This window comes from Aotus nancymaae, unplaced genomic scaffold (genome assembly GCF_030222135.1).
Source record: "Aotus nancymaae isolate 86718 unplaced genomic scaffold, 86718_ANA_hifiasm-v0.15.2.pri h1tg000046l, whole genome shotgun sequence".
NCBI lineage: Eukaryota > Metazoa > Chordata > Mammalia > Primates > Aotidae > Aotus > Aotus nancymaae.
In genome coordinates, this window is record NW_026988460.1 from 20,379,130 (window position 1) to 20,404,755 (window position 25,626).

At 47.3% G+C, this 25,626-nt stretch overlaps 1 protein-coding gene across 2 annotated transcripts in view; it reads right to left on the bottom strand.

Annotated features, from left to right (window-relative positions):
* Positions 1-2,506: 2,506 nt before the first annotated feature.
* The window catches only part of LHFPL4 (LHFPL tetraspan subfamily member 4), a 42,714-nt gene continuing 19,594 nt past the window's right edge, over positions 2,507-25,626 (bottom strand). The window contains exons 2-4 of one of the 2 annotated variants that reach the window (XM_064361963.1): positions 8,376-8,612; positions 6,362-6,454; positions 2,507-4,924 (exon numbers count right to left, since the gene is read on the bottom strand). In XM_064361963.1, coding sequence (XP_064218033.1) covers positions 4,824-4,924; positions 6,362-6,454; positions 8,376-8,612 — 431 coding nt within the window. In that variant the 3' untranslated portion in view covers positions 2,507-4,823. The remainder of the gene's footprint in view (positions 4,925-6,361; positions 6,455-8,375; positions 8,613-25,626) is intronic. The other variant, XM_012471367.3, reaches the window with a different exon arrangement.

Consider the following 25,626-nt stretch of genomic DNA (forward strand, 5'->3'; position numbering starts at 1 on the left):
CTCCCAGGTTCAAGCAATTCTCCTGCCTTAGCCTCCCAAGTAGCTGGGATTACAGGCACGCACCACCATGCCTGGCTAATTTTTGTATTTTTAGCAGAGATGGGGTTTCACCATGTTGACCAGGTTGGTCTCAAATTCCTGACCTCAGGTGATCCACCCGCCTCAGCCTCCCAAAGTGCTGAGATTACAGGCCTGAGCCACCTCGCCTGGCCCAATTTTATTTGGGCTGGCAATGCACCCAGATAACAGACCACATTTTTTCAGCCTCCTTTACAGTTATGTGGCCCATGTGACACAGTCCTATGGAATTTCCGGAAGTCTTTTATTTTATTTTATTTTATTTTATTTTATTTTATTTTTTTGAGACAGAGTCTTGCTCTGTCACCTACACTGGAGTGCAGTGGTGTGATCTCGGCTCACTGCAACCTCCGCCTCCCGGGTTCAAGCGATTCTCCTCTCCCAGCCTCTCGAGTAGCTGGGACTACAGGTGTGTGCCACCACACTTGGCTAATTTTTTGTATTTTTAGTAGCGATGAGTTTTCACCGTGTTAGCCAGGATGGTCTTGATCTCCTGACCACGTGATCCCCCTACCTTGGCCTCCCAAAGTGCTGGGATGACAAGCTTGAGCCACGGCGCCCGGCCTGGAATTTCCAGAAGTCTTCTAATGAAATGTGGACCAAGTCACCAGAGCTGCAGCAGCCATGTTGAGCCATGAGGTGTTCTTGAGGATGTAGCCAGGATTGAAAATGGCATTGCAGAAAGATAGGAGCCTGGGTTCTGGATAACACTGAGGGCCATATCAGTCGTGATCTACCCACCTCCAGGGTTGTTTTTTTTTTTTTTTTAATGTGATGGTAGAATAAACTATCTTGTTCAGCCACAGTGGTAGGGCTCTGTTAATACCAGCCAAACATGATCCATGGGGTTGGAATCTGACCCCTCTTGGTTGGAATCTGACCCCTCTTGATTCCAGTGACTCAGAGAAGTGGCAGCCAGCGTGGGTGATAGAAAGTGTTTGTTTATTTGCATGTCATTCCACCTGCACTGAAGCTCAAACCCAGCAGCAGCAGAAGAAGGGGTCAGGACCAAAATAAATGTTACCAAATTAGACAATGAACAGCGAGGACACACTCAGACAAAACTTACTAATGGGGTGTAGACAACACCAAGCTATCCTAACAGCACACAGCACAGGCCCCCAGAGGCCTGCCCATCAGAGCTCTGCAGAAGGACTGTGGCTCCCTTGTTCCCTGTTCAGGAAACTCCAGTCCTACCCAAAGGTTAGCCGTGAGCCAGGCAGGGGCCTGCAGAAGTTTCTCATGCTGGGAAGATCCCAGCTTCTCCAAAGACAGGGCTTCCCTTTCTCAGTTCACACTGGAAGCTGGAGAAGGGTTGTTAACCCTGTGCCCAAGCAGGATGTTCCAAAGGCCAGGGACTCCCCACAGCCTTATCTAAAAGTTCTCATCATCTTGGCTATTGCAGGCTTGAAAAGGATCTTGATTCTTTGGTCCTCACCCCCTCAGGAAAGCAGTTTTCCTCCATGGGTACCGGTCCCCAAAGACGAAAGTTTTCATAGCCCCAGTGCCCAGAACGACTCAACTGACCAGCGCGGTGGGCCAGGGATTGAAACACCCCTAGGTTGTGGCTGCTGTGGCCTCTCCTGAGTCCTCAGATCAGAGAGGAAAAAGCAGGCAGACCCCTGATCCGGTCACAGTTAGAGGGGGACTTCTCTTGGGACCCAAAGCCAGAAGGTTCTAGGTTAGAGCCCAACAAGGCCCTCCTGGGGTGAGAAACAGGCACTGATCTCCTCTGCTTGACTCCTCCTCAAGTCTAAAGCCAGATCGCCCAATGAGAGCAGAGGCAAACCACAAAGTCCCCTCCCCATGATGTCCTCATTGCTCCAGGAGAGCCCCCGCTAGAGCACCTGCCACCCACCCCGTCGACACCTCTGCAGGACCCAGGGCCCCGGTCTATGGTTTGGTCCCCACCCTGACCTCTACCCCTTGCCTGTGTCACCTTAGGGTTCCTGCAAACTTCAGCCCACACAACTCTACCTTCTTGACCCCAAACTCCCTGGTGCCTCTCCCCCTGGCTCTGCCAGAACGGCAGCTGGCCAGGCGCAGTGGCATGGGAACGTTGTCAGGCTGCCCCATCAGGGAACTAGCCTCCCTCTTCTCCTCCATGTGCCTGTTAGGCCACTCCTAAGTCACCCGGACCCCCTCTGCCCTCTGAAGTAGTTTCCTCCACTCCAGTCTTCCCCAAAAGGATGGGGCTTTGGTTGCCTGTGCCCCAGGCCTCCAGCCTCTTGGCCTCTGAGGGGTCAGTTCTAAACCTCCCACAACCAGGGCACAGGTTTGGTGGGTGTCCTTGGGGAACAAGGTATGGCCAGGACACCTGGTGGCAGGCATCTTCGGGGGAAGAAGCCCTCCCCTCGCCCAGTGCCCAGACAGAGCCCCCCTCCTCATACCCCCGCATCCTGGCTCCTTCATCCCCCTCTCCTTCCCCCGCATCCCATTCTTGCCCCCAACCCATATCTTCATTTGCCTCTTCCCCCTCCTGCGTCCTTTTTCCGCCTTTTCATCCATTTCCCCTCCCCCACCCCAAGCTCTCAGGAAGCCTCTCAGCTGGTCTCTCATCTCTCTCCGTCTCTGCACCTGTCTCTCTTGATCTCTCCTCCTCGCTCTATCTGTGCCCTCCATCCCCCTCGCTCCTTCTCCACTCATCTCTCATCGCCCCGTCTCTGCACCCCTCCTCTCCGCAGCCCAGTGTCTTCCCCCATTCCAAGTCGCTTGCTCCACCCCTCCCCTCACTCTCTTCCAACTCTGCTCTCCCCTTCCAGTGCTGGGCTTTGGTTTGCATCTTTGAGAAACTCCTTCCTACCTCCACTCCCTCCCATGGGGCTCCCAGCACCCTCGCATTTAACTGGGACCTGCTGTCTCGCAGCGCCCCTACCCCAGGCCGCCTGTCCGGGAAGGCGCTGGCAGGGACGAGGAGCCCAGAGCTGGGATCAGAGCACTGTGGGGAGTCATTTGCCCTGGAGGAGTGAGTGGAGGAGTGGCGTGAGGACTTGGTAAGTTACAAGTGGCAGGAACCCACCAGGCCCCAGCATCTGATTCTGGCTAGGGTCCAGAGTGGGGAGACCGGCAGGGGACTTTTAGGTTCTTTCTTAGAAACCCTAACTCTCAGGTCCAAGTCCTGTGGAAATGAACACAAGGTTGGCAAACACATGGCACTCAAGCGGTCCCCTCCCCTCTGCCAAGGCCCTCAGAGGCGGCATCCCCGGCAGCCTGCAGGGTGCCTCCCAGGCTGCGAGGACCAACGCCTCCCAGGCCTGTTCGACCAGGGGGCACTGGACGAACCTGGTCTGCAGCAGCAAGGAGTACTGAGGGGAGCTGTCCAGGCCCCAAGGTGGGGAGGATCCTGGGCGAGATGGCTCTGCCACCAGACTCACAGGGGAATGAGGGGTTCAAAAACCACCAGGACCCTCCCTCACCTGCTCCCTGCCAAGGGGGAGAAAGATGTCCCCACAGTGGGAGGAGGGGGGAGAAACTTCTCACCTGCTCCTCTAACACACAAACACTCACACACGCACTCACACGCGCACACACTCACACACATACACATACACTCATGCCTCGGCTCCAAGCACTGCCCGTAGGTGCGGACCTGGGCATACCGCAAGGCGAGAGGTGGGCCAGGAGGAGGAAGAGGTTGGGACAGGGTAACAAGGCCTGGGAGGGGGGACAGGGGTACCCTGTTCAGAGATGACCTGCAAGTTCAAGTTATGCAGAAAAGTATCAAAGAGACAAGACAGTCTCTGCCCTTGGTAGATGCCCGGGGTGTGGAGGGCATGAGAAGGGGCAGAAGGGGTAACGCATCCCCTAATTCCCCACATCTGGGGCCCCTCCACATCCCCTAACCCTGACAATAGGGCCAAGAAGTCTGTGCTGTACAAAACAGGCCAGGGTCAAGGGTCCAGTCATTGGTGAGACATCCCAGCAGAGGAGGCCTGGGCAAAACAGGCCAAGGTCAAGGGCTGAGTCATTGGTGAGATGTCCCAGCAGAGAGGAAGAGGAGGCCAGGCCAGCCCAGGCTGAGCAGCTTCTAAGCTCCAGCTGCCGAGGCCACGTGGCTCCTCCAGCTGCCTCCAGAGCCTGAAAGTCCTTTCTCAGACTCTGGGCTGATCAGGGCCCCAGTCTGCAGCCGACAGCGAGGCCCTGTGCATCCGTCCCTCGGTGCAGCTCTCCCTCAGGGTGAACTGGGAGCAGGCTGGAAAAGAGCAGAGGAGGTCCCAGGGGAGACTGGTGGCACCTGGAGCTTTGTGGCAGATGTGGTAGAACCAACATCAGCAAAAAAAAAAAAGAATAGGAAAGAGTCCAGCCCACCCTGGGGCAGTATCTAGAATAAATTTTTTGAGGAGGCAGGGACCAGAGGAGATGTGGATACAGCCAGGCGGCAGCCCTCCAGACTGAGGGGGCCTGGGGAGCTGGAACTACTGTTCTGCTCTCCTTGGGGATCTGCAGGGACCTCCAGGCCAGTCTAGAGAGGAGAGGAGAAGCCCAAGGAATTGGGTGGATGCAGACTCCCTTAGCTCAAATTGAGGGAGGAGCAAGAATTAGACCCTCCCAGGGTCTGGAGGGCCTCTTCCCTCCCTCAGGCCGCATCCAGGCTCTCCTCTCCTCAAAGCCTGGGGCTCGCAGGGTAGTCGGTGAGGAGTGAGTCTGAGATCAGGGTCTTCCCTCGGAGCTTCAATGGAGTGACGAGAGGGCAGGAGGCAGGACAAGCTGAGGTCAGGCCAATTCCTGAGCTGTGATCCCGGCCTTCAGGGTCCCTGTGAGTGAGCCACAGGGCAGGGAAGGACTCCCCATCCAGAGACATCACCCCCGGGCCGCAACACAGAGCTTACTGTAGAGCCCACAAAATCTAAGAAAGAGAGAGAGGGAGAAAGAATTAGAGAAAGTCAGAGGCTGCCGGGGCATTCAGGCTTTCCTTGCATATTCCCCAGGGCAAAAGTGGGCAGAGAGGCTGAGCACGGTGGCTCACACCTGTAATCCCAGCTCTTTGGGAGGCTGAGGTGGGTGGATCACTTGAGGTCAGGAGTTCGAGACCAGCCTGATCAACATGGAGAAACCCTGTCTCTACCAAAAATACAAAAAATTAGCCAGGTATAGTGGTGCATGCCTGTAATTCCAGCTACTTGGGAGGCTAAGGCAGGACAATCGTTTGAACTCAGGAGGCAGAGATTGCAGTGAGCCAAGATCACACCACTGCAGTCCAGCCTGGGCAATAAGAGTAAAACTCCATCCTCAAAAAAAAAGAGTCAGAGGGGCAAATTGCACAAGTGCTGAAATCCCAGCCTCGCCTGACCAGCAGGATGGCCTTTAGCAAGCCATTTAACCCCTCTGAGTCCTGATTTTCTCATCTGAAAAATCAGGATCATAGCCTACCTCACAGGGTAATTCCAAAGGGTCAAAAAGAGACAAATAATGTCAGCCAAGAACTTGGCAGTGTTTGGTACATAGAATATGCTGGAAATTGAAGCAATTTATTTTATTTTTTTCTTGGGTTCCAGAGGTCTTTTTTTAAAAAATTTCTTTTTTTTTTTTTTAATAGAAATTGGGTTTTGTTACATCACCCAGGCTGGTCTTGAACTCGTGGGCTCAAGCGATCCTCCTGCCTCAGCCTGGTAGCTGGGACCACAGGTGCGTGCCATGGCTGTTGGCTCAGAGGTCTTTGGGTCAAAACTGAAGTGTGAGGCTCACTCCATGAACTCCCAGTGAGGGACGGAGACTCCCTGGACACTCAAGGGAGGAAAACTGGGGCTCCTTACATCAATTTTTAACACTGAGTTGTTAGAGGGCTTTGGGGAGGGAGGAGAGGGACACTGACAGGGGCCACCTCACACTAGTCACATCCACACCCCTTCTTAAAGGCCAGATCAGTCTTAGTCTTGCACTTCTGGAAGCTGCCACCAGAGGGCAGGCCTTGATTTCACACCAAGTCCACAGAAAACCCGGGGTCTGAGAGACTGCATCAGGTATTTAGAACCTGCCTCTGACTACAGATGAGCAGACTGGCATCCCAGGACAGCTCCCAAAGCCGTGCAGGAAATCTCTGGCCTCACCAGGTTGAGACAGGCAGCATGACAGCGGGGAAGAGCTTGGGCTTTGGACTTGGACCTGGATTCAGATTCTGCCTTCACCACTTAAGTGACCTTGGGCAAGTTACTGGAGCTCTGGAGTTCTCTGAAACCTGGCCTTTTTTCTTTATTGCATTTTAATGCTACTTGATATATATGAATATTTATATGCAATACACTAATTATAAAGCATACAATATATCAGGTAATGTGGCTCACACCTGTAATCTCAGCACTTTGGGAGGCCAAGGCAGAAGGATTGCTTGAAGCCAGGAGTTCAAGACCAGCCTGGGCAACATGGGGAAACCTCGTCTCTACAAAAAATACAAAAATTAGTCAGGCGTGATGGTGCATGCCTGTAGTCCCAGCCACTCAGGAGGCTGAGGCAGGAGGGTCGCTTAAGTCCAGGAGTTTGAGGCTATAGTGAGCTATGATTGCACCACTGTACTCCAGCCTGAGCAACAGAGTGAGACCCCTCCACCACCCTGATCTCTTATTAGCACTAGTGAGCTCACCATTCAATAACTGTAATTCAGCCAGGTGTGGTGGCTCATGCCTGTAATCCCAACACTTTGGGAGGCTGAGGCAAGCAGATCACTTGAGGCCAGGAATTTGAGACCAACCTGGCCAACATGGTGAAACACCATCTCTACTAAAAATACAACAATTAGCCGGGTGTGGTGGCACATGCCTGTAATCCCAGCTACTCAGGAGGTTGAGGCACAAGGATCACTTGAACCTGTGTGGGAAGTAGAAAAGTTCCTTTTTAAAGTTACCTTTCTTGTTAAAGAATAAGTGTGCTAATAACTGTGTTAAACCTTATCCTATGTAGCTGTTAGACATGCCGTGCTTACAGGCATATAGCACATTCTATGTCCTTGTACTTTAACCAAGATATCTGTGCTGAATGTGCTCACGGGCATGTCCCAGCTCTCCATTGCTTTTACTTGTTTAGAAAAGTTTAAATTGTGAGGTCTGGCTGCAGCCAACAGAGATCAGACACAGCAGTAAGGACGACCCCAAATGCGTAAAAAATAAATTTGTGTCTCCCTTTGTTCTTTGTACTCTCATGGCACGATGGTTACTGGGAGTACCCTTCTTGCAGTCCAGGAAGTAAAAACTGCTTTGCTGAAAAATCCTTTGTCTCAGTGCTGATTTTTCTTTGTGGCACTGAACATCTATTTCTAGCAACCTGGGAGGCGGAGGTTGCAGTGAGCTCAGACCGTGCCACTGCGCTCCAGCCTGGGCAACTGAGCAAGACTATCTCAAGGAAAAAAAAAAAAAACTATAACTCTACCCATAATTTGCATATACCTCCATGCTCCATCTCATATACTTAACCTCCTCCCCTTCCATCATAAACACAAATGACTGTCATCTTTTATATTTATTATTTCTTTGCTTTTTTTAAAAAATATTGCCACAAATACATGTGTGTTTAAACAATATATTGCTTAGTTTTGCTTAGTTTCAAGCTCAATAAATATATCACTCTGCCATCTTCTGGAACTTGGCTTTTTCCCCCCCTCAATATTATATTGCTGAGATACATTCACTGTGGTACATATAACTGAAGTGCGACATTTCACAGCTGTGAGCTGCCCTGTGATGGGAACATGCCACATGTCTTTATCTGGCCTCCCGTCCACGGCCATTAGGTTGTTTGTAGTTGTTTGCTATAGTGAAGTTGCGGCCACCAGCACCCCTGTACACTTCTCATGGGTTTGTATCCGAGGAGGGTTCGCTGGGTCATAGGCAAATGATCAGATCTGAGGAAGAATGCCAAATAATTTAAAAGGTGGCGTACTGTCAGGTTTCTTCTTCTTTTTTTTTTTTTTTTTTTTGAGATAGCCTCTCACTCTATCATCCAGGCTGGAGTGCAGTGGCACAATCACAGCTCACTGCAGCCACAACTTCCCAGGCTCATGTGATCCTTTCACCTCAGCCTCCTGAGTAGCTGGGACCGCGGGCACTCACCACCACGCCCAGCTGATTTTTGTATTTTTGGAGGGAGGGGATTTCGCCGTGTTGGCCAGGCTGCTCTCAAACTCCTGGGCTCAAGTGATCCACCTGCCTTGGCTTCCCAAAGTGTGCTGGGATTACAGGGATGAATCACCATGCCCAGCCAGGGTTTCCAATTCATGCATCCCTCTTACTCCTTTTATTTGAAGTTGTCCCGCCTCCCCGGAGCAGGCCTGGATCCCTCCGCTGGCCCCCAGCCCACAGCACACTCGCCTTTGTTCTCCGGCTTGAGCTCCTCCTGCAGCAGGTCTGTTTGCCGGTTGCCCAGCACGAAGGCGAGGAAGGAGAGGATGAGGGCGTTGAGGATGCCGATGATGGCCAGGATGTACGCCCAGCGCACCGAACAGTCCCCCAGGGAGTACTTCCCCGTCTTGGCCCCACACATGTCCCGGATGGTCTCGGCGTCCCAGCCGTCAGGGAAGATCATGCAGCCCAGGACGAGGCACAGAGCTGAGGGGCACGAGCACCAGGCCCACCACCACGGTCAGGAAAGAAGAGAAGAAGATCATTACTCCCTAGTGTCTGCAGTCTGGGCCAGGTATTATTGTGGGAACATCAACCCAACAACGTGCTTGTTACCCACTTCCAGAGAGGGAAAGAGAGAGGGTGGAGGCAGGGAAAAGAGAGAGAGAAAGAGGTCTAGGATGGGTAGCAGAAACTTTCTGGAACCTGAAATGCCCTCCCCCTCCCCCATTAGATCAACTTCTTCTCCAGGAAGCCTTCTGGGAATATGAGAAAACAGCTATCCACAGCCACCTCCTTCAACTTCCTCTAGCATCGGGACCAACTCCCTCTCCCATCATCAGTATAATTATTGAGACGGAGTCTCTCTCTGTTGCCCAGGCTGGAGTGCAATGGTGAGATCTCGGCTCACTGTAACCTCCACCTCCAGGGCTTGAGCAATACTCAGGAGGCCTTAGCCTCCTGAGTAGCTGGGACTACAGGTGCCCCCCACCATACCCAGCTCATTTTTGTATTTTTAGAAGAGACGGAGTTTAATATGTTGGCCAGGCTGGTCTCGAACTCCCAATCTCAAGTGATCTCCCCGCCTCAGCCTCCCAGAGTGCTGGGATTACAGGTGTAAGCCACCGTGCCCGCCCTCATTGTTCTTCATTTTTTAAATTCTTGTCATTCACTCATCAAATGTTTATTGGGCACCGTTTTCCTTTCATTCACGATGCTGGAATACATAGCATTCATGCAGTTGAGCACTTTGCTAGGAGCACAGACTATGGAGTGCCAATGATAGCCTAGTTCTTCCCCTAACTTGGCTGTATGACCTTGGGGGATGCCACCGAACTTGAACAGTCTTGTTTCAGTCAATACCGTGGTACTTACCTCACAGGGCTATTAGGAGGATTAAATGAAGTAATTCGTGCAAGAAACTTAGCACAGTGCCAGGCACTCAGGTAGTATTTACCCAGGTCTACCATATGCCAGGCACTAGACCAGGCCTAGGAGGTAGGATACTTGGATTTTAGCTGCATGGAGCTTGCAATGTAGTGTGGGGAGAGGTACATAATAGCAAAGCAATTAAGAAGTCTGGGTCTCAAATCCTGGCTCAGCTATTTTCTAGATATGCCACACTGATCCAATTCCTTCACCTTTAAGCCTGTTTCCTCATCTGCACAATGGGAATAATGATGGTATCCTCAAGTGGTTGTAAAGATTACAGAAGGCAGCAAAATGTAAAGTGCCTGGCACAGTAAGTTCTGGGTAAATCTTGGCTGTTATCAAACCCAGTTATAATGCCAAAAGTAATAATTACCTAAGAAAGTAACTCGGAGAGTTGGTTTCAGGTGAGGAGGACAAAGGCAAAGATGAGGAGAAGGGGCAGGCTCAGAAGGGCTTGGGCAATGGTTTCCTAGCTAGCATCCACCTGCTTTGGATTTAGCGACCCACCTGTCCCAATCCCAGCCCAGCTGGGCCCTTGGTCAGCACTTAGCCTAGCGGATGAGACCCAAGCCTGAGCTAATCAGCACAGTGTGTTCCTCTAGTAACAGTGATTGGCTTGAAAAGCGGCACGTGCTGCATCACAGGGCAGTCAGAACCCCCGGGTTTGGGAGGCCACTGTGGAGACGGGGGTCTTCCTCTCCACCAGCTCCGTCACCAGCTTGATGGGGCCCTCGTACTGTCAGTCCTGCCAGCATTTGGATTACTGTGTCTGAGACCCAAAGGTTCCACAGGGCTCTGTTTGGAACCGTGGGGACCTTGAGCCTGCACCAGGCCCATGGGGTGCTTAGCCTGGGCTTTAGATGGCAGCAATGCAAAGTAGGGGTGGAGGTCAGCTCTGCCCAGTGTCCACCTGGCCCATCTAGTCCCCAGGGTGGGAGGGGGCCCTTGGCTGTATCTACCGTGGAGGGAATGCTCCCAGGCCCCAGCCTCCTCTGGCTGCCACTGGAGTGGGCCCTCCTCCCCATCGTGGCACTGCCAGATTCAGCCAGTCCTCTCCCTCTCCCCAGCTCATGCTCTTCTTCCAGGGGCAGGCTCCCCCTACGATACTGTGGTCACACAGGCACTGCAGCAGGGCTCCTCCCCCTACCAACGCTCCTCCTCCAAGACAATTCTCCACTCCAGCGGACCTCACCACCTAAAGGCTGGGAAAAGAGTTCCAGGCAAAGGGAATGGCAAAAGCAAAGCCCTGTGGTGGGAACAAGGTGGGTGAGTTAAAGAATCAGCAACTTTGAACAGGCCAGAGCTCTGGGAAAAACCAGGGCTGGTCATGCAAATTTGGGAACTGTGGGCACTTGTAGGTATTTACATCCCCAGGACTGGAAATGGTGGAAATTGAAGAGAAGGCTTAGGACTGAGCCGTGGTGCTCCAGCATTAACAGGGCGGGAGGAGGAGGAGGGGCCTGCAGAGAAGGTTTGGCCATCCATCTCCCCACATAGTCCTGCATTTTGCGAGACCCTCCAGGACCCTATGTGAAAGGATAGGAGGGTCAAACGCCAAGGAAGGGAATGGGGCAGGGTGAGGAGTGGTCTCAGCCCGTCCTTCCCCTGCCCTCGGAGTCCCCAGGGCCCCTTCCCAGGGAGGTGCGCTCCTGCCTCCCTATTCCCGGGCTCTAAATCTCCAGCAAGAGGCAGGAGTGGGAAAGAGCCCGAGGAGGGGCAAATCCACACCGTCCCTTAGTCCCCTCTGGCCGTCCACTGCCAAGGTGCCGGAGGCGCGGGCCTCGCTGCAGTCTGTGGCTCCCGCCGGGAGCATCCCCGTCTCCATGGAAACCGCGCCTGCATCCTGGCGCTCCCAGCAGCGCGACGCCGGCTCCTGCAGGCGGTCCTCCCCTCTGCAACCTGAGCACTGAGGCCTCGGGGAGGTTTTCTTCCCTTTGCTTTCCGCCTGCACGTTCTCTCTGCCTCTGTCTCTCTTTCGTTCTGTGTCTCCATTCCTTTCTCTTCTCCGCCCTTTTCATCTTTCTTTGCACCCCTCTCTCTCTCTGGCAAGTCCACCTTGTGCTCAAGTCTCAGTCTGGACCCCTGCCCCGCCCTGCCCGCTTTCCCCCATACTTAGATCTCTCAGCATTTAACTTTCATTCAACTCCCTCCTCTCTATTCCTATTCTCTCTTTTCCCCCTTCTCTATATCTGTCCCCTCACCTTATCCTCTCTTTTTGCCTCTCACCTCATAGATCCCACAAATACATTCCTGTATGCCCACTATGTGCCAGGCACTGTGCAGTGTGCCAGGGACAGCAGGCTCGGTGTCTGTCTTCAGGGCGGAGGCGTGTGGGGAGGAATGCAGTCAACAAATCAACACACAAATTGAAGAGTTTCACATGTCCAGGCGTGCTTCAAAGGAAAAAGACCAGCAGCTCCCACCCACAATACCAGGAGTAGTCAGAGATGGCTGGGGCACACAGCCTGCATGGTTTCAGATGGTGGCTGTGGGGCCCCAGAGGCCACTCTCAGAATGGGAAATATCAGAAGTCAAACAAATGAAGAAAAGCCAATTAGATGGGTTTCCTTACACCTGGGAAAAAGATAGGACGGGACCAGTAGAGATAGCCTAGGCCAGGGAAGTGCCCAGGAGAGCCAACCATCAGGAGATGGAATAACTGCAGATAAGGCAGGCTTCAGCATTCCCATTTACTGGATGAGGAAACTGAGGCTGAGGCCTTTGGATTCCAAGCTCAAGTCTCTTTGGGAAATAATGAGCTGGCTGAAGAGCCAGCTGCTGCTAGGCACATACACGGGTGCAGGATGGCACAAAGTTTCTCAACCTTAATGCTTTTGACATTCAAGCTAGATGATTCTTTATAGTAGGGGCCAACCAGTACATTGTGGGATGCTTAATATCATCCCTGGCCTCTACCCACCAGATGCCAGGGCCACCACCAACCCCAGTCATAATGATTAAAAACTGTCAGTTGAGCATGGGTGGCTCACACCTATAGTCCCAGCACTTTGGGAGGTCAAGGTGGGAGAATCACTTGAGACCAAGAGTTTAAGACCATCCTGGAGCAACATGGTGAAAACCCACATCTACAAAAATTAGCTGGGCATGGTGGCATGCACCTGTAGTCCCAGGTCCTCAGGAGGCTGAGGTGGGAGGATTGCTTAAGCTGGAAGATCGAAGCTGCAGTGAGCCAAGATTGCACAACTGCACTACAGCCTGGGCAACAGAGAGACATTTTCTCAAAAAAAAAAAAAAAAAAAAAGTCCCCAATGAGGGGATTTTCCCTGGCTGAGAACCACTGGTATAGGAGCAGAAGCCTGAGGATGAGGGATCTCTATCCAGCTACCCCACAGTCCCACTGACTTTCTCTGCTCCAAGCAGCCAGGAGGGATTATGACAAAAGATGAACAATATTAATATTTTTAATATTGTGATAATATTGTTAAAGATAGTGTTGAGTGGCCGGGTGTAATGGTTCACACCTGTAATCCCAGCACCTTGGGAGGTCGAGACAGGTGGATCACCTGAGGTCAGGATTTCGAGACCAGCCTGGTCAACATGGTGAAACCCTCGTCTCTTCTAAAGATAAAAAAATTAGCTGGGCATGGAGGTGCATGCCTGTAATCCCAGCTACTTGGGAGGCTGAGGCAGGAGAATTGCTTGAACCCAGGAGACGGAGATTGCAGTGAGCCAAGATCGCACCACCGCACTCCAGCCTGGGTAACAGAGCAAGACTCCATCTCAAGAAAAAAAAAAAGTGTTGAGTACTTAACTATGTGCTAGGGTGCTAAGCTTCTGACATTCATTATCTCATTTAATCCTATTATTAATTTAAAAAATCCATGAGGTAGGAAAAAATACCACCCTCATTATACTGATGAGGAAACTGAGGCTCAGAGGTACCAAGTGTCTTATCCAATGTCACTCAGCTAGTAAATGGGGGAATCTATTCAAGTACATAGTTCCTTACTGCATGTTTTTTCTTTGAATAAACTCATTTTTAACTTAGATGCATTTGCTTAAAAAGTAAATTTAAATTACTTTCAAAGAAAAGGAAACCAGGATCATCTGCCATAAATAGAAAAACACTATAAATATAGGTATAATGAAATCAAAACAATGTTCTTAGAATCTAGCTAGATACTTCTGCCTGCTGAGTGCTCTGAGCCTGAGGGCCGATTCCTCTTTGTTTAAAAGACCTGTTAGTAAGTGTGAGAGGAGTTAAAGATGCATTAGCCCCAAACTGAAACTTTCTCCTTAAAGTTATGGAAGAAATTGGAAATGGAACGACGTGTTCACCACTGGATGCCCAATGCATCTTGCATGTGTCCTGTGTTTGGGAAACACGCCCCACTTTTTCCTGCCTCTATCCTTTACATGGCGATTTTAGGCAGTCAGTTTCCCCCTCTAGGCCTCGGTTTCTTCCCGGATGAAATGAGGATCATGGGATCTGCCCAACCCACTTCATAGAGCTTTTGTGAGAATCAAATGAGAGATGGGAAGTGGCGCGACAAATTCATAAGGGTGGAGTGTGAGTGGGTCATGATGACTCTTGGCAGAGTAGGAAAAAAGTCCTGAACAAAGGGTTTTTTCTAGATATTCAAGAAATGTTAACAATGGCTGCCTAGGGAAGGAGGTAAGTTTGTTTTTTGCAATGTAACCAGGACAGAGACAAATTGCTTGCTATAATATCTATTCATCCCTTCCTCCTTAGTATTTAGAACCCTCAATTTTTAGCTAAGACCTTGACTGTAGAGAATAAAAACTGCATTTTCCAACCTCCCTTGCAGCTAGATGTGACCATATGACTAAGCAAAATACATGTAGATGTGTTTTGTGACGTTAAGGAAACAACTTTACATAAACAGATTTATAAAGATGCTGCTGGATACTCTTTGTCCCATATTTCTTCATCGCTTTCTCCATCCAGCTGCCTGGAATGCAGATGTGATGATAAGGAATCTAACAGACATCTTTGACAATAAAGATAGGGACCACACCCCAGGAGGGGTGGAGCAGAAAGCAGGAAGTTGCTAATGACTTCAGGCGCTATGATACCAGCTCTGGACTGCCTCACTCTGGGGCATTTGTTTTATATAAGAGATAATAATCTTGAGTCATTTATTTTATTTTATTTTGTTTTTGAGACAGTCTTGCTCTGTCACTGAGGCTGGAGTACAGTGGTGGGATCATGGCTCACTGCAGCCTCGAACTCCTGCAATCCTCCCTTCTCAGCCTCCCAAGTTGCTGGGACCACAGGCATTTGCCACCATGCTCAGCTAAATAAAAATTTTTTTGGTAGAGATGGGGTCTTGTTATGTTGCCCAGGCTGGTCTTGAACTCCTGGCCTCAAGTGATCCTCCCACCTTGGCCTCCCAAAGAGCTGGGATTACAGATGTGAACCACTGCACCCAGCCTTGGGTCATTAAACCACAATGATTTTGTTCATATCACATGCAGACAAACCTAGTCCTAACTGGCATAACATTGTATTCTTTTTGAATTTTGTATCATGTGTATTTATTGGGAAAAATCATTTAACTGTGTGTCACTGGGCAAGTCTCTTCACCTCTTGGTGATACCTACTTCTCAAAGCCACAAAGTAGACTGAGTGGTCACCATCATTGACTGTAATGGTGGGACGTCTCCATTGGTTTTGGAGTGTGAGGGTGGCACGTTCACTTTTGTAAATGTACTTACCCCTTGACTCAACTTTCTCCTATGACTATTCCCTTGTGTGTACACAAAGGATGAATACAAGGGTGTTCGCTGCATTACCATCTATAACAAGGGACCAAAAACATGTCTACTAAGAGGCATCTGGCTATATAACTTATGGTGGTATCTATGCCATGGCATAGTATTAATCCATTTAATTGAATGGAGTACAGTTGTATATGTTGTCATGGAAAAATCCTTTTTTTTTTTGAGACAGAGTCTCGCTCTGTTGCCGGGTTGGAGTGCAGTGGGGCAATCTCTGCTCACTGTAACCTCCACCTCTCAGGTTCAAGTGATTCTCCTGCCTCAATCTCTGGAGTAGCTGGGACTGCAGACATGTGCCACCATGCCCAGTTAATTTTTGTATTTTTAGTACAGACAGGGTTTCACCCTGTTGGCCATGATGCTTTTGATCTGTTGACCTCGTGATCCACCCACCTCAGCCTCCCAAAGTGCTGGGATTACAGGCATGAACCACTGTGCCCAGCTCATGGAAAATCTTCTAAAATATATTAATAAATAAAAAGGAGGAAGCCAGGAGCGGTGGCTCATGCCCATAATCCCAGCACTTTGGGAGGCTGAGGCGGGTGGATTACCTGAGGTTGAGAGTTCGAGACGAGCTTGACCAACATGGAGAAACTCTGTCTCTACTGAAAATATAAAGTTAGCCGGATGTGGTGGTGGGCACCTGTAATCCCAGCTACTGGGAGACTGAAGCAGGAGAATCACTTGAACCTGGGAGGCGGAGGTTGCAGTGAGCAGAGATCGAACCATTGCACTCCAGCTTAGGCAACAAGAGTGAAACTCTGTCTCCAAAAAAAAACAAAAAACAAAAACAGAGGTCATTAGCTATGGCTCATGCCTGTAATCCCAGTGCTTTGGGAGGCTGAGGTGGGAGGATCACTTGAGCCCAGAAGTTCAAGACCAGCATACCAAAACCCTTGTCTCCACAAAAAAAATAAAAAATAAAGATAGTCAAGATACAGAAAATTGTACATAGTATAATCCCATCAATTTTAAAATATACTTTATTTTTTAGAGCAGTTTTAGGTTCACAGCAAAATTGAGTAGAAGATTCAAAGATTTCCCATCACTCCCTAACCTACATATGCATGGCCTCCCTCACTATCGACATCCCCAACCAGGGTGGCATATTTGTTACAACTGATGAACCAACATTGACACATTATCACCCAAAGACCATAGTCCACATTAAGGATTACTCCTGGTGTTGTACATTCTATGGGTTTTGACAAATATGTAATGGCATTTATGTACCATTGTAGTATATCGTACAGGGTATTTTCACTGCCCTGAAAAATCCTCTGCGCTCTGCCTATTCATCCCTTCCTCCTCTCAACCCTGGTCAACCACTGATTGTTTCACTATCTCCAGTTTTGCCTTTTCCAGAATGTCACATAATTGTAATCATACAGTATGTAGCCTTTTCAGACTGGGACTCTTTCACTTAGTAATATGCATTGACAGTTCTTCCATATCTCTTCGTGGCTTCATAGTTCATTTCTTTCTTTCTTTTTTTTTTTTTTTGAGATGGAGTCTTGTTGTGTCACTCAGGCTGGAATACAGTGGCGCGATCTCGGCTCACCGCAACCTCTGCCTCACGGGTTCAAGTGATTCTTCTGCCTCAGCATCCCGAATAGCTGGAACTACAGGTACGTGCCACTACACCCAGCTAATTTCTGTATTTTTAGTACAGACAGGATTTCACCATATTGGCCAGGCTGGTCTCAAACTCCTGACCTTGTGATCCACCTGCCTTAGCCTCCCAAAGTGCTGGGATTACAGGCGTGAGCCACTGCGCCTGGCCTTTTTTTTTTTTAGATGGAATCTCCCTCACCCAGGCTGGAGTGCAGTGGCACAATCTTGGTTCACTGAAACCTCTGCCTCCCGTGTTCAAGCAATTCTCCTGCCTCAGCCTCCCAAGTAACTGGGACTACAGGCATGCTCCATCACACCTGGCTAATTTCTGTATTTTTAGTAGAGATAGGGTTTCACCATGTTGGCCAGGCTGGTCTTGAACTCTTGACCACAGGTGATCCACCCACCTTGGCCTCCCAAAGTGCTGGGATTACAGGCATGAGTCACTGAACCCAGCCTGAAGAGTTCTTTGTATATTTTAGATAACAATCCATTAAAAGATACGCCATTTTTTTTTTTAGAGGGTGTCTCACTCTGTCACCCAGGCTGGAGTGCAGTGGCTCACTGCAACCTCCACCTCCTGGGTTCAAGCAATTCTCTGCCTCAGCCTCCCATATAGCTGGGACTACAGGCACACGCTACCACCCCCAGCTAATTTTTGTATTTTTAGTAGAGATAGGGTTTTGCCATGTTGGCCAGGCTAGTCTCGAACTCCAGACTTCAAGCGATCCTCCCAAAGTGCTAGGACTACAGGTGTGAGCCATGGCACCCAGCCCAGATATGTCTTTTGCAAAGATTTTCTCTCAGTATGTGGCTTGTCTTTTCATTCTCTTGACTATGTGTCAACAGTAGAACTTTTTAACTTTAATGAAGTCCAGCTTACCAATATTTTCTTTCACGAATTGGGCCTTTAGTGTTGTATCTAAAAAAATCATTGCCAAACCCAAGGTAATCTAGATTTTTTTCCATATATATATATATAGAGAGAGAGAGAGAGAGGAGAGAGAGAGATGGAGTTTTGCTCTTGTTGCCCAGGCTGGAGTGCAATGGTGTGATCTCAGCTCACCGCAACATCTGCCTCCTGAGTTCAAGTGATTCTCTTGCCTCAGCCTCCTGAGTAGCTGGGACTACAGATGCAGGCCACCACGCCCAGCTAATTTTTATATTTTTAGTAGGGATGGGGTTTCACCATGTTGGCCAGGCTGGTCTCAAACTCCTGACCTCAGGTGATCCACCCGCTTCGGCCTCCCAAAATGCTGAAATTACAGGCATGAGCCACCGTGCCGGCCTCTGTCTTGAGATTTCTTATTTGATCCATGTGTTATTGAGAGTGTGTTGTTTAATCTCTAAGCATTCTAGTATTTTCCAACTATCTTTCTGTTATTGATTTGTGTTTTAACTCCATTGTGTTCTGAAAGCAGACGTTGTATAATTTCTGGTGCTTACATTTGTTAAGGTATGTTTTTTTGGTCCAGAATGTGATCTGTCTTGGTGAATGTCCCATGTGAGCTTGAGAAGAATGTGTATTCTGCCGTTGTCAAATGAAGTAGTTTACAAATATCCATTATATGCATTTAATTAATGGTGTTGTTGAGTTCAACTATGCCCTTACTGATACTTCTGCCTGGATTTTTCCACCTCTGATAGAGAGGTCTTGAAGTCTCCAACTACAATAGTAGATGCATCTATTTCTCTTTGCAGTTCTATCAGTTTGCCTCACGTATTTTGATGCTCTGTTGTTAGGGACATGCATGTTAAGGATCGTTATGTCTTATCATCTGGCAATGCCTCTCTTTATCCCTGACAATTTTCTTTGCCATGGAGTTTGCTTTGTCTTAAATTAATAAAGCCACTCTCATTTCCTTTCCCCCTCCTCCTCCTCCTCATCCTCCCCACCTCCTTCTCCTCCCCCCCTTCTTCCTCCTCCTCCCCCCTCTTCCTCCTCCTCCTCCTCCCCCTCCTCCTCATCCTTCCCCTTCCCCCTCTTCTTCCTCCTCCCCCCTTCCTCCTCCTCCTTCTTCTTCCTCCTCTCCTTCTCCTTCTTCTTCTTCCTCTTCACAGTCTTGCTCTATTGCCCAGGCTGCAGTGCAGTGCCATGATAATAGCTCACTGCAGCCTTGACTTCCTGGGGTCAGGTGATCCTCCTACTTCAGCCTCCTGAGTAGCGGGGACTACAGGTGTACACCACTATGCTTGGCTAATTTTTTTCCACTTTCTTTTTATTAGTATTAGCATGGTACGTCTTTCTCCGTTCACTTACTTTTAATCAATATGTGTCTTTATATTTAAGTGGGTTTCTTAAAAGACAACATATAACTAAGTCTTGTTCTTTTAATCCATTCTGACAATCTGTCTTTTAATTGGTGCATTTAGACCATGATATTCAAAATGATTATTGATATAGTTGGATTAACATCTACCATATTTGTTACTATTTTCTGTTTGTTGCCCTATCTCTCTTTTGTCTTCTACTATTTTCCTGTCTTTTGTGGCTTTAATTGAACATTTTAAATGATTCTATTTTTCTCTCCTTTCTTAGAATATCAGTTATACTTAAAAGAATTTTTAAGTAGTTGCCCTAAAGTTTGCAATATACATTTCCAACTAATGCAAGTCCATTTTCAAATAACACTATACCACTTCACAAGCAATACAAGTACCTTATAATAACAGAATAATCATATGTATGAGTGTTGTCATTCATTCACTTTAAGCAAATGAGCATAGGTGTGTGTATAATTGAAAACATTCTTGCTCTAATTATTTTAAACAAGCGGTTATCTGTTAGATCAATTATGCCAAAGAAAAATAAAAGTTTTTGGCTGGGCATGGTGGCTCATGCCTGTAATCCCAGCACTTTGAGAGGCCAAGGTGGGCAGATCACTTAAGGTCGGGAGTTTGAGACCAGCCTGGCCAACATGATGAAACCCTGTTTCTACTAAAAAAACACAAAAATTAGCTGGGTATAGGGGCACGCACCTGTAATCCTAATTACTTGGGAGGCTGAGGCTGGAGAATCACTTAAACCTGGGAGGTGGAGGTTGCAGTGAGCCGAGACTGCGCCATTGCACTCCAGCCTGGGCAACGAAAGAGAAACTCAAAAAAAAAGAAAAAGAGCTGAGCACGGTGGCTCACATCTGTAATCCCAGCTCTTTGGGAGGCCGAGGCAGGTGGAAAACCTGAGGTCAGCAGTTCGACACCAGCCTGGCCAACATAGTGAAACCCCATCTCTACTAAAAATACAAAAATTAGCCAGACATGGTGGCGCGTGCCTGTAGTCCCAGCTACTCCAGAGGCTGAGGCAGGAGTATTGCTTGAACCTGGGAGGTGGAGGTTGCGGTAAGCTGAGATGGTGCCACTGCACTCCAGTTTGGGCAACAGGGCAAGACTTCGTCTCAAAAAAAGAAAAAGAAGTTTTTATTTTACCTTAACTTATTCCTTCTTCAATACTCTTCACTTACTTATGTACATCTGAGCCTTCAGTAATTTGTCAATAACAATTTAGTTTTCCCTTGCCTGGGCATTGGTTCCCATAAAAGTTTCTACTCATGGGTTCCTTCTGCTCCTGTAACGTGATTCTCTCTATCCTCCTGTCTTTCTCTCCAAATCTGGGGGCAGAAGTTTGTCCTGTGACCTTATGTCTCTCATGGATCTAGCAGAGTGTTGATTTTTCAGTTTGTCTGGATTTTTGCTTTCTGTTAGGATACAGTAGCAACTTCGAAGCTTCTTACACCCCTGATCAGAAACCAGAAGTTCATTCATCTATGTTTTTTATAAAAAGGATATGCATACTGCGAAATGCATTGCAACAATGAGAAAGAATGCATAGCACTTTAAGGACTGAAAGAGCAAGCTTTCTTTGACACAATGTCATCTGAAAAAAGCAATCATATATTTTTTCCCTCCCCCCAACAATCATAATTTTTTAAAAATTATGGTTTTTAAATGTGGGCCGGGCATGGTGGCTCACGCCTGTAATCCAAGCACTTTGGAGGCCAAGGCAGGTGGATCACCTGAGGTAGGGAGTTCAAGACCAGCCTGACCAACATGGTGAAACCCCATCTTAAAAAAGAAAAGAAAAAAGTCAAATGTATTTCCAATGTTTTCTATGTACCAGATACTGTTTAAACTGCTTTATGTGTATTAATTCATTGCTACCCCATTTTTATATGTGATGAAACAGGCTCAGAAAAGTTAATGATTAGTCTGACCTAGGCTTCCTGGGGCCTGAGTCCATGCTCTCAACTACCTCTCTTCTCTGACACATTGAGCAGGTAGAAAGACCATACATAGGCATGATCCCTCTTGTTTTAAAAAAGTAGGAGACAGTACATACATACAATGAAATATATTGAACCTTAAAAAGGTTCCTGACACATGCTGCAACATGGATGAATCCTGAAGACACTTTGCTAGGTATATAAATAAGCCATTCATGAAAGGACAAATACTATATGATTCCATTTATATGAGCTACCTAGAGTAATCAAATTCATAGAGACAGAAGGTGAAATGGTGGCTGCCAGGGCTCGGAGGAGGGAGAAATGCGAAGTTAGTGTTTAATGGGCACAAAGTTTCAGTTTTGCAACATTAAGAGAGTTCTGGAGATGGATGGTGGTAATGATTGAAAAATAATGTGAATATACTTGATGCAGAAGTGCACAGAACTGTGCACTAAAAAACAGTAAAAATGATAAATGTTATGTCATGTGTATTTTACCACAATAAGAAAATGGGGCGAGGTGGAAGAATGTCCCTGGATGAATCTGACAATAGTTTAAATAACTGTCTTTATTTTGCTAACAATTAGAGCTGACTGTGGCCTAACATCCCTCATATCATCTCCCTCCTTCAAGCATCTCTAAAAATGATGGTGAATGTAGTGAGTTTAATTGCATCCCCCAAAAAGATGTGTTCAAGTCCTAATCCCTGGTACCTGTGAATGTGATCTCATTTGGAAACAGGGTGCCTGTTAATTAAGATGCAAGACAAAATAAGGTCATTAGGGTGGGCTCTAAGGCCAGTCACTGGTGTCCTTATAGGAAGAGAAGAGAAACACACACACACACACGTGAGGACCAGAGAGTGGAGGGATGCTGCTGTAAGTCAAGAACACCAAGGAGGGCTCACAGCCAACAGAAGGGAGACAGACAGGAAAGCTTCCTTCCCGGAGTCTGCAGGGTGTGTGTGGTGTTTGCCCACACCTTGATATTGAACTTCTAGCTTCCAGAACAAGAATACATTTTTGTTGTTTTAAGCAAAAAAAAAAAAAAAGGTAAAATGGTAAATTTCATGTACATGTATTTCACTGGAAGGAAGGAAAAAAGGAAGGAAGAAAGAAAGGAAAGGGAAGGAAAGAGGGAAGGAGACAGAAGGAAGGAAAGGGAGGGGAAGGGAGAAAGAAGTAAGTAGGGGCACACAGAAATGACATGATATCATTTCCTGATGCATATATATGTAAATGTACAGAAAAAGATCAGGGACAATAGAAACTAAGTTTATAAGAGTGATGGCCTCTATAGGGGACTTGAGTCTTTTTGTAATGTTTCAGCTTTTTACAGAGCGGGTATATTCATATGTTACTTGTGAAATTTAAAAACACAATTTTGACCAGGCATGGTGGCTCATCCCAGCACTTTGGGAGGCCAAAGCAGGTAGATCACTTGAACTCAGGAGTTTGAGACTAGCCTGGGCAACATGGCAAAACTCTGTCTCTACTAAAAAAAAATAAAAATACAAAAAGTTAGTGGGCATCATGGTGCATGCCACTAACTGCCACTGTAGTCCCAGTTATTTGGGAGTGCTGAGGTGGGAGAATTGCTGAGCCCAGGAGGTCGAGATCAGCCTGGGCAACATGGTAAAACCCCGTCTCTACAAAAATACAAAACAGTAGGCAGGCATGGGGACTACAGGTACAATTGCCTGTAGTCCCAGCTACTTGAGAGGTTGAGGTGGGAGGATTGCTTGAGGCCAGATGGCAGAGGTTGCAGTGAGTCAAGATCATGACACTGCACTCCAGCCTGGGCAACAGAGCCAGACACTATCTCAAAAACAAAAACGAAAACAAAACCCATATACAGTAGGCTAGTGTGGTGGAAGAATTTTTTTAAAAAAACCAGACAGCCCATAATTGTAAAATTTAATTTTTCAAATAACACACACACATACACAGGCATACTCTGGGGATATTGTGAGTTTGGTTCCAGACCACTATAAGAAAGCAAATATTGCAATAAAGCAAGTCACATAAATTATTTGGTTTCCCAGTACATATAAAAGTCAGGTTGACACTACACTGTAATCATGTGCAATAGCATAAAAAAAACCCCCAATGTATATGTCTTATTTTAAAAATACTTTATTGCTAAATTATCATCTGAGCCAGGCTTCAGAAAGTTGTAATGAAGGTTTGGGTAGCTGTAGCAATTTCTGAAAATAAAATAACAATGAAGTTTCATTGACTGACTCTCGCTTTCACAAAAGTTTACTCAGTAGCATGTGACGCTGTTTGATAGCATTTTACCTACAGAACTTCTTTCAAAACTGGAATCAATCCTCTAAAACCCTACTCCTGCTTTATCAACTAAGTTTATATAATATTTTAAATATTTTGTGGGAATTCCAACAGTGCTCACAGCATCTTCACCAGAAGTAGATTCCATCTCAAGAAACCACTCTACTCATCCATAAGAAGCAACTCCTTATCCATTTAAGTTTGATCATGAGATTGCAGCAATTCAGTCCCATCTTCAGGCTCTACTTCTAATGCTCGTTCTCTTGTTATTTTCACCACATCTTCAGTTATTTCATCCACTGAAGTTTTAAGTCCATCAAAGTCATCCACGAGAGTTGGAATCAACCTCTCTCAAACTCCTGTTCATGTTGATATTTTGACCTCCTCTCATGAATCACCAATGTTCCTTTTTCTTTTTTTTTTTTTCTTGAGACAGTCTTGCTCTGCTGCCCAGGTTGGAATGCAGTGGTGTGATCTCAGCTCACTGCAACCTCCGTCTCCCGGGTTCAAGTGATTCTCCTGCCTCAGCCTCCCAAGTAGCTGGGATTACAGGCGTGTGCTACCACACCCAGCTAATTTTTGTATTTTTAGTAGAAATGGGGTTTCGCCATGTTTGCCAGGCTGGTCTTGAACTCCTGAGCTCAGGTGATCTACCTACCTTGACCTCCCAAAGTGCTGGGATTACAGGCATGAGGAACTGCACCGCCCCCACTTTTTTGAGATGGAGTCTTACTCTGTGGTCTAGGCTGTAGTGCAGTGGCATGATCTTGGCTCACTGCAACCTCCAAGTCCTGGGTTAAGGCGATGAATCACCAATGTTCTTAATGGCATCTAGCATGGTAAATTTTTTCCAGAAGGTTTTCAATTTGCTTTGCCCAGATCCAGCAGAGGAACCACTTGTCTATGGCAGCTACTGCCTTTTGAAATGTATTTCTTAAATAATAAGACTTGAAAGTCAAAATTACTCCTTGACCCGTGGGCTGCAGAATGGATATTGTGTTAGCAGACATAAAAACAGCATTAACCTCCTTATACATCTTCCTGAGAGCTCTTGTGTGAGCAGGTGCATTGTCAATGAACACTAATATTTTGAAAGGAATCTTTTTTTTTTTTTCTATCCTGAGCAATAGATCTCAACAGTGGACTGAAAATATTTAGTAAACCATGCTGTAAACACATGTGCTGTAATTCAGGCTTTGTTGTTCCATTTATACAGCACAGGCAGAATAGATTTAGCATAATTCTTAAGGGCCCTAAGATTTTCAAATAATAAATGAGCACTGGCTTCAATTTAAAGTCACCAGCTGCACGGGCCCCTAACATGAGAGTCTGCCTGTTCTTTGAAGCTTTAAAGCCAGGCATTGACTTCTCCTCTCTAGCTACGAAAGACCTAGATGGCATCTTCTTCCAACAGAAGGTTGTTTCATCTACACTGAATATCTTTTGTTTAATCTAGCCATCTTCATCAATGATCTTGGCCAGATCTTCTAGTGACTTGCTGTGGCTTCTACATCAGGACCTGCTGCTTCACCCTGCACTTTTATGCTATGGAAATGGCTTATTTTCTTAAACTGCATGAACCAACCTGTGCTAGCTTCCAGCTTTTCTTCTGCAGCTTCCTCACCTCTCTCAACCTTCACAGAATGGAACAGAGTGAGGGTCTCGCTCTGGATTAGGCTTTGGCTTAAGGGAATGCTATGGCTGGTCTGATCTTCTAGCCAGACTACTAAGACTTTCTTCATACCTGAAATAAGGCTGTTTTTCTTTCTTGTCATTCATGTGTTCACTAGAGTAGCACTTTATTTCATTCAAGAACTTTTCCTTTGCATTTACAACTTGGCCAACTGGCACAAGAGGCCTCACTTTTGGCTTATCTCAGTTTTGACATGCCTTTCTCACTACTTCATCATTTCCAGCTTTTGTTTTTTAATATTTATTCATTTACTTATTTTTTAGAGACAGAGTCTTACTATGTTGCCCAAGCTGGTCTTGAACTTCTGACCTCAAGAATCCTCCAGCCTCAGCCTCCCACAAAATGCTGGGATAACAGGCAGGAGCCACCACGCCCAGTCCACATTTCAATCTTTTGATTTAACATGAGAGATGTATGACTCTTCCTTTCACTTGAACACTTACAGGCCATTGCAGGGCTATTAATTGGCCGAATTTCTTTGTCTC